General features: G+C 36.8%; 1 protein-coding gene across 2 annotated transcripts; it reads left to right on the plus strand.

Moving 5' to 3' along the window:
• Nucleotides 1-5,259: 5,259 nt before the first annotated feature.
• LOC109173821 lies at nt 5,260-8,131 on the plus strand. 2 transcript variants are annotated; one of them, XM_019323135.1, is made up of 4 exons: nt 5,260-5,392; nt 6,317-6,959; nt 7,217-7,333; nt 7,418-8,131. In XM_019323135.1, the coding sequence occupies exons 2-4, from the start codon at nt 6,519-6,521 to the stop codon at nt 8,120-8,122; spliced, it is 1,263 nt and encodes a 420-aa protein (XP_019178680.1). In that variant the 5' UTR covers nt 5,260-5,392; nt 6,317-6,518; the 3' UTR covers nt 8,123-8,131. The 2 variants fall into 2 exon arrangements, with proteins under 2 accessions (XP_019178680.1, XP_019178679.1); XM_019323134.1 differs by having other exon boundaries at nt 5,261-5,392; nt 6,409-6,959.
• The last annotated feature ends 924 nt before the right edge of the window (nt 8,132-9,055 follow it).

Consider the following 9,055-nt stretch of genomic DNA (forward strand, 5'->3'; position numbering starts at 1 on the left):
ATTGTCTATCAATTTTGCCTTTATTAGATTTTGTTTTTGTGCAATTTTCATTCAGCCAAGCAGTTTGAAAATAACAAGAATAACATTCTTCATTATCAGTCTTGCTTTATTTGGGAATACCCTTGAGCTACCAGTCTTGCTTTATTTCGAGCGATATTGCCGGCTGCGTCAGTTTTGTTTCGAAAAATCCACTTGGTACCTACTACATTTACGTTATTCATTAGAGTCCATACCTTGTTTCTTTTGAATTGTCCCAATTTTTCTTGCATGGCCTTGATCCAGTGTTCATCGGTTAAGGCTTCTTTGATATTCTTTGGTTCAATCTGCGATGTATAGCAAGAGTATCCAGCTAGTTCAAGGTAGTCGCGTTTTGGTTTACCTCTAGTTTTCACACCTGAACTGGGATCTCCAATCACGTTTTGAATCGGATGATTTTTCTGGATACGAGTTGGAATATCAATATCATCATGATCATGTTCTGATTCTGTCTCAGGTTCAGAATCAGGTTGATTGTATATGGGTGATGAGGTAGGTGACTCATGGTCTGGTTCTGGAGTACTAGCGTCAGGGTTTTAGGACGGTCAGTTTCAGGTTCTGTCGTTGGGTCAGATTGGATAACTTCAGTAATCTCACTGGGTTGATCATCAATGACGACATTTGTGGACTCCATGATGGTTTTGGTCACTTTATTATATACTCGATATGCTCTGCTGTTGGTGAAATATCCAAGGAAAATTCCTTCGTCGCTTTTTGGTTCAAATTTGGAAATAGGATTCCTATCCTTCAAAATAAAACAACGTGAGCCGAAAATGTGAAAATAAGTAATGTTTGGCTTCTTACCTTTCCATAGTTCGTACGGAGTTTGTGTTGTGCCTGGGCGTAGATAAACTCTGTTGATGATGTGACACGCGGTGTTTACAGCTTCAGCCCAGAACTTTTGTGGTAATCCTTTGGCGTTGAGTAACACTCTTGCCATTTCCTGAATGGTGCGATTTTTCCTTTCCACAACTCCGTTTTGTTGTGGAGTTTTTGGGGCTGAATACTCATGTGTAATCCCTGATTGATTACAAAAATTATCGAACAGCTTGTTTTCGAATTCTCTGTCGTGATCGCTTCGGATTTTGCTGATGGATTCATTTCTTTCCTTTTGAAGTTTTAATCCCAGTGTCTTGAATGCTTCAAGCGCTTCGGATTTTTCCCTGAGAAACATAACCCAAGAAAAATGAGAAAAGTCATCAACACATACCAGTATATATTTCTTACCTCCGAAACTGTCTGTCTGAGTTGGACCAACGAGATCCATGTGAACCAATTCTAGGCATCGGCTTGTGTTTATAGTGTGTTGAGCTAGATGAGATGATTTGATTTGTTTCCCAGCTTGGCATGCACCACAGATAGTTGACTTGACTTTCATCTTCGGTAACCCACGAACACCTTCTACTTTTAGAAGTTTATCGAGAAGTCTATAACTGAGATGACCCAATTTTTTATGCCATAGTTCAGCTTCATTCATGCTGGACCTGCAACATAGCACATTATTTGTCAGAATATAGCAATTATCAGTCGATCGTTTACCTTCCATGACACGCTGATTTGTTTTGTCCATCACACTGCAGCTATTTTTAGTGAAGCATACGTTCCAGTTTTGGTCGCACAATTGACTTATGCTGATAAGATTTGCGTGAAGTCCACGGACAAGTAGCACTTTGTCCAGTTTCGGCAAACCGGCTACATTTAGAGTGCCTACGCCAGTCACCTGTCCTTTGACACCGTCACCAAAAGTAACTTCACATTTACTGGTATTTATGTTGTTCAGGAATTTGACATTTCCTGTCATGTGACGGGAACACTCGCTGTCAAAATACCATTTCTCTTCTCTTCCTGCACTTTTAGTATGAAATGAAACAAACGATATATAATCAGTCTTTTTAACCCAGATTTGTTTTGTGAACGGTTGTATGTTCTTCTGCCTGAACTTCTCAATTCTTTGATCCTTGTAGAAATAGTAGCATTCAGGTCAGGTATGTCCGCGTAACCTGCAATAGTGGCAAACAGGATTATATAGTTTATAGCATATCTTATTTAAGCTTACTTTACCATAGGAGTGTATCATAATGCTGGATTCAGGGATGTCTTCTGGATCAGGTCCAGATGCTTTGACAAACACAGTCTTATCTTTGGAGTTACTGCCAGTGAAGCCCAAACCAAATTTTGCAAAAGTCTTTCTGCCGGAATCAAGAATCTTATCAAGTGTTGAAGTGGTATCCATCATTTGTATTTGTCGTTTGTAGGTGCTGAGCTCCTGTTTCAAAATCTATACTTCTTGCTGAAGTTTTGCTTCTCGGTCAGTTGCCTCCTTAAGTATTACATTTCCAGTTTGTACTTCGTTTTGTAGTTTATCCTCTCGATTAGTTGCTTCTTTAAGCAATACATTCCTATCAGCTACTTGATTTTGATATACTTTATTTGCATTGGTTACAATCTCTATTTCACTAGCTAGTTTGCAGTTCATTTTTCTTAATGTTTCCCATTTGGGGTACAATTTGTTAAACTCAGCTTCAAAAGATAAAGTATTTAGTTCCACATCTTCTGCAGAGACATATTCACCACCTTCTGAGTCTTCAACGGGTTCTGAACTACCAGTAACTCATGCCGTAAATGCAACAAAATTACCCGAGATTTCTTCGACATCCGATCCAGTTGGTTCAACGTCAGGCTCGTCATCACTCCAGGTAATAGCTGACATAGATTTTTTGTGTCGAAGATAGGTGGCACACTCAGCTTGTACATGTCCAAAGCCCTCGCACTCATAACACTTGATTCCTTTGTTGTTGGACTTTTCTTTGGACTGTCCTGGACGTGTGACAGACTGTTTGAAGTTTGACACCCCTGTCCTAGGCGCAGTTTTGAACGACGTTGCTCCCTTTTGTGAATTCCTGTTGTGTGTGTTTTTGGATACCTGTTTCAAAATTTTGGAAAACTGTTTAATTAAGAACGCAACTGTATCATCACTAGTTTCATCTGAATCGGATACAACATTATTTTCTTCAGCAGCAAAAGCAACATTTTTTTTTTGTTTTTTCGTATGATCAGTTAAAATCTCCATTTCATATGTTTTGGGATTTCCCATTAGCTGAGTAACAGTTTTATTTTCCCAGCCATCATGCTCTTGGATGGCTGTGACTTTCATTCGAAACCTGGGGGGGGGGGGTAGAGATCTCAATTGGATGGCTCTTGGATGGCTGTGACTTTCATACAAGATGCACGGATTCGCCAGATCGATAGACTAATAGATTAAGTCTACAGGCTCTGATACCAATTGAAATTGCTCCGTGATACTTGAAAAATAAAAGCAATGTGTTTTTACTCGTTAATTAAGTTATGCACCAGTTTCATTAATTAATTAGACTCGTTTAAGCAAGTGTAAATAATAACAGCAGAAAGCATAAAGTAAATCAAAAACACAAAGAAATTGTTACGCAGTTCGGAGCTCCTTCTCCTACGTCTGCGGGGCAACCCACGTCTGCCCAATCCACTATAGATGTTCACCAAAAGGAGTATTACAAGAGGTAAATGAAGACGGCCTCCAGCCTTTACCACTACCACTCTTTCTAACACCTATCCAGGACTAACACACCAAAACCCAAACAATCTTCACAAGATGCTTCAGCAGTACCACGTACTGATCATATAGTACAGATTAAATATTCTTAAGACTTAAATAATAAATCACATTAAAATGAATAGCTTAGTAAATCAGGATAGCTCTCGCAATTTGTAATAATCAAGTTGGCAGTGTCTTCTTTCGAACATCACCTTTTTATAGCATATCATGAGCTCCTTTTTTGATCCTCAAACGTAGCCCTTTTTCTTGCTTTCCATTGTTCGAATAAGCCACAGCCACACACCTTATTTCTTTGAATGCTTCATCCGTAGTCTTTATTCACCAATGCATGTCATCCACTTATTTTGTAACCACATGGTCCAAAACAGAAATAATTCTAAGAACACTAATTTAATTTAAAGCTAATGAGACTAAAAATAAAATATCCAATATTGTGTAAATTATTTTACACTTACAATGTTGATGCAGATACTCGTTAATTATTTAATTTTTTTTTTTTTTAAAAAAGAAAGATGCAGATCGTCTTCATGGCCGGAGACATCTTCGTCTTTGGCCGGCCGGAGACGAAGAAGTTATCTTCGTCTCCATGGCCGGACACGACGCGAAGACATCTCCGGCCATGGAGACGAATCCATGGCCGGAGACGATCTGTATCTTTAATTTTTTTTTAAAAAAATTTAAAATAATTATTTAAATAATAAATATTTTTAAAAATATTTTAAATTAAAGGTGACCTACTTGGGGTAAGAAAACTTACAAAATAGACAAATTGCAAGAAAATGGTTAGTTTAGGGAGCTAATTGTAGTTTTTTTTAGGTTCGGTGACCTCATTGCATTATTGTGTGCAGTTCGATGGCCTATTTGACCCTTATTCCTATATATATATATATATATATATATATATATATATATATATATATATATATATGTATGTATGTATGTATGTATGTATGTATGTATGTATGTATGTATGTATGTATGTATGTATGTATGTATGTATGTATGTATGTATGTATGTATGTATGTATGTATGTATGTATTATTATTATTATTTAAAAGAGTTATTAATCAAGGACAATTCAAATATAAACAAAGATATGTGTGTATGCATGCATAATAATAATAATAATAATAATAATAATAATAATAATAATAATAATAGTTAATACAAAAGCTATTTCCGAGTGCTTGGAAATAGTTAATAATAGGGGACCTATAGGAATGACTATTCCCATGCAAATAGAATAACTCATTCCCAAGAATGATAATTCTATAAATAAAATGTTAAAACAGACAATGAAATATGTCTATCCTAAAAAATGGTATTCCATTCTCAACCTATTTCATGAACCAAACAAGCCATAAATTTTATTTCATTTTTTTTTTTGAAACCATAAATTTTATTTCATAAACCAACTATGAAAATAAAATTATTTAAAAAAAAAACATAATTATTCGGAATTAAAGATACATGGAGAAACCTAATTAATCCGACAATTAACTTAATAATCAATTTTTAAAGTTATACGGAGTATTATTTTGTGAGCAACATTTGAACCAATCAGTAACCGTTTATCTGTGTAAACCTTTTTTTTTTTTTCCGGACAACTGCGATGAGCATTGCCCTTTGATTTAGGAATTAGGGACACTTCTATTGGTGAAGAATAATTTAAGAGACGAAGACTAGAGTTTACTTACAGAAGTCGTCGGACAATAATCAACTCAACAATTCTTGAATCGGATTCTTCACAGCAGCACTGGTAACTGGTAAGGTTTCTTCCTTCTCTACAAATTAATTAATTTTTAAGCATTGTTTTTCTGAGAGTTGATTTCTGAGAAGTGGGTAATCTTCCAATCTCGTCGGCTTACCGCTTTGTGGATCTCCTTACATTTATTTATTAGAAGTATTTCCATTAATTCTTTGATTCTGCTGTCAAGTTTCCAGCTTTAATTTTGATAGCTAAGAAGGTTTTAGTGGAGCTGATTGAGAAAATTTCTTATGGATTTCAGCTTCCTGACCAGTTTTATGTATGGTGTTTCCCAGCTTTATTAGTGTGTTTGTCTTTGCAAATTGCAATTCCGATTCACAAGCTGCAACTTTTAAGTTTGACCCGCAACCACTACATATTTGTAGACCGGGTAAACCCCGCCTTGTGAGTTGCGGGCCAATATGCCACTCCCACGGGCCGTCAAATTTGTAATTTTGTTGTTACCAAATCTAACAGTTTGACCAACTTGGCTGGGGTTAGCTCTAAGCAATGCTTTTCTTTTGGAATGCGTTTTGTTGGTATTGCTAATCTTTTGGAACTGTGGGAAAACAATAAAACAGGAAGATAAAAGCTAATAAGCCTCCTGTGATTTTGTATTTTTGGGTAAGAAGTCTTGATGATTAGAAAATTCACATTAATGGATGATATGTATAGAGTATAGTGTCTCTCCCAGACACTCTATGTTGCTTCTTCCCACAATGGTCTCTCCTAGACACTCTGTTGCCTCTTCCCGTAATGGTCTCGGATTTTCTATGGGATTTTATGCTTAACTTGTTTGATCCTCGATGGATAAATCATGCCTTATTGTTATTTGCTTGTTCTCTGCTTTACTTTTTTTGCACCCGCTGCAATGTCAAGTGTTATTGGCTATGCCTAATGAAGAGCGTGTTTCTTCTACCATTTGACTTCTTGTTTCATGTAGGCTTTTGAGCTTTAATGTATTATATATCGAGATGTGTTATGTGTAAGTAAATGAATAAGTCATGTTTTGTTTCTTTGTGTCGTCTATTCAAGTATGGGAGAGGATGTGATAGGGCACAATAACGGTGAAGGAAAAGAATAAAGAGAAAGTAGCGGAAACTTCAAAGCAGAAGCTTATTAAGTTAAGAGGCACAAACAGACTAATGAAGATGACAAAAGTGGGCTCTGAAGGTGAGAGGAAGAAGCTCTCAAAGGAAAACGCCTCCATTGGTGAAGGTAAGGTGGGCCGAAACGAATTGACTTCTAAAGGGATAGCTAAGCAGGAAACAAAGAAAGTGGCCTCAAAGAAGGCAGCCTTACAAGGCAAAGGTGTGCCTGGTACGTTCCATAGGATAAAGTCCTCGAGGAAAGCTGAGATGGGGATGATCTTCATGTGCAACTCGGAGACAAAGAGGGACTGCTACCGCTATAAGGTTCTAGGATTGCCAGAAAACAGGAGAGAACTAGTGGGAAATGTGCATAAAGGAATGGTACTGTTTTTATATGACGTTGATTTGAAACTAATGTATGGGATCTATAAAGCTGCTGGACCTGGTGGGTATAACATCGAACCCAATGCTTTTAACTCTCAGTTCCCATCTCAGGTTAGTCGAATTTCCCTTCTTTAACCCTTAATACTCTTAGCTTTAAGCTCATGCGTGCGAACTGTAAGGATGTGATAATGGGAGGATTTTATTTAAACTGAATGAACTTAAAGTATACCTGAACAGTGAACAGTGTTATATCCAATGTTGAAAAAATCGCTAGGCGCCCTCTAGGTGCTTGGGGACCGCCTAGAGTGCCTAGGCGCCGATTTTTGCAACACTGGTTATATCTAATCTTGTGTCTCATGTTCTGTCAGGTACGGTTTAAGGTCCTGGATCGTTGCAAGCCCTTGGCTGAGGAAAATTTTAGAAAGGCGATTCAAAAGAATTATTACACCCAGACAAAGTTTGGTTGCAAATTGACGTCTGAACAGGTTCCTGGAATTATTTTGTACAACTCCTTTAGAATTGTGTGCATCTATTGTTAAGAAACTCTTGTTTATATAATTTCTCTGCAGGTCCAGGACTTGTGTAAGATTTTCAGAGCTGCTAGTCGAAGATCTTCAGGCAAGGCAGTGCAGAAAGATAGGATTGGGGAGCATGGGGTTGGCTATAACAAGAGGCGAGCTGCAGTGGAGGAGCCACGATATCGTGGGCATCCTTATGGCTACGAAAGGGATGGGGTTGCATTTCGAGAGGCTCAAATGCGTCGGTTTCCAGCTACTGCTCACTCATATGCCCATGAGAGGAACCCAGAAACCGATACTTACAGAAGGCGCCCATCGGCAAAAGCCCGTGATGATTCTTTTAGACATGACCGGGTGGAAGAACCGTGGGAGGCTTATGAGCAGGACCTGTTGCTAGACCAACTCCATTATTATAGACAAGAAGCTGTACCAGAGAGCCACACTTCTTACAGACGGGATGGAGTGATGGACCGCGATGACCTTCACCCCTTCGATTTCAACCCGAGGTGGGATGATGATGATGATGAGATTAGGAACCACAGAAGCTATGATCACTATTCTTCATACCGTGAATGCTCATCATACCGCGATCCTGATTACCGAATGACTCCTCCAGAACGTTTCTCGGGTGAATACAGCCCTGCATATCGTTCGCCCAAGTACCATTCCGGTTCACGACTCCTGCCTGAATACGGCAATGCTGACTTGCTGCCGGAGTATCGTGTGTCCACTGCCCTGTGGCGTAGCCGATGTTAGTTTTTTTTTTTTTTTTTTTTTTTTTTTTTTTTTAAATGAAGTCTGTAACATTCAAGCTGGTGGAATTATTTCATGGTTTCTTTCACTGTGTACTCGAATGACCTGCACTACATTGCTATTGGACTGTAATCAAGTTTCTCTGTTAGGGGTGATTGGAAAATGGTTTATCAGTCAAAGCCTATTTGTTTGATCAACTTTAACTGTTTTGTAAAACAGTTAGTATGAGTGTTTCGTAGACACATTTTGACTTAGTTTATTGATGTTAATAAGTTAGGAAAAAAAGTTACTTTGAGTAGCTTATTGATATTAAATTATTGGATTTTCAATTTAAAAGTCTAATTTACTTTTAATAGTCATTCGTTATTGTAGTACTTATATTTATTCAATTTTTATTTAAATTTATATTTTTAATATCACTATATATTGTCCCGTGTGATGCACGGAATAAATACAATTTTAATAAAAATAAAGTGTTGTTGTGTAAAAAAAAAAAGGGAAATATTATTAGCAAAAACGCCAAAAAAACTAAATTACAAATTATTAAAAATCACCTTCTAAATTACATTAGTAGTAGAAGTACAATTATTTTGTGTTTCGTCACAAATTAATATCTTGAGATCGTCTATATTACTTATTCTGGATGCTACAACATATAACTGTCTATGAATAAATAGGCAACATATAACTGTCCATGAACAAATAGTGGTTCATTCTCTTCCAAGTTCCAACACAATCAAATAGAATTTTTTTTAAAAAAAATTGAAGTAATACGAACTATATATTATATAAAAATCTCTAATATAAACACTATCTATTAATTAATCTCTATAATTTTTTAAAATATATTTCTATATATATATATATATATATATATATATATATATATATATATATATATATATAAGCGCGCGCGTGTGCCGCGCACACACACAT

This window comes from Ipomoea nil, unplaced genomic scaffold (assembly GCF_001879475.1).
Source record: "Ipomoea nil cultivar Tokyo-kokei standard unplaced genomic scaffold, Asagao_1.1 scaffold0482, whole genome shotgun sequence".
Lineage (NCBI taxonomy): Eukaryota > Viridiplantae > Streptophyta > Magnoliopsida > Solanales > Convolvulaceae > Ipomoea > Ipomoea nil.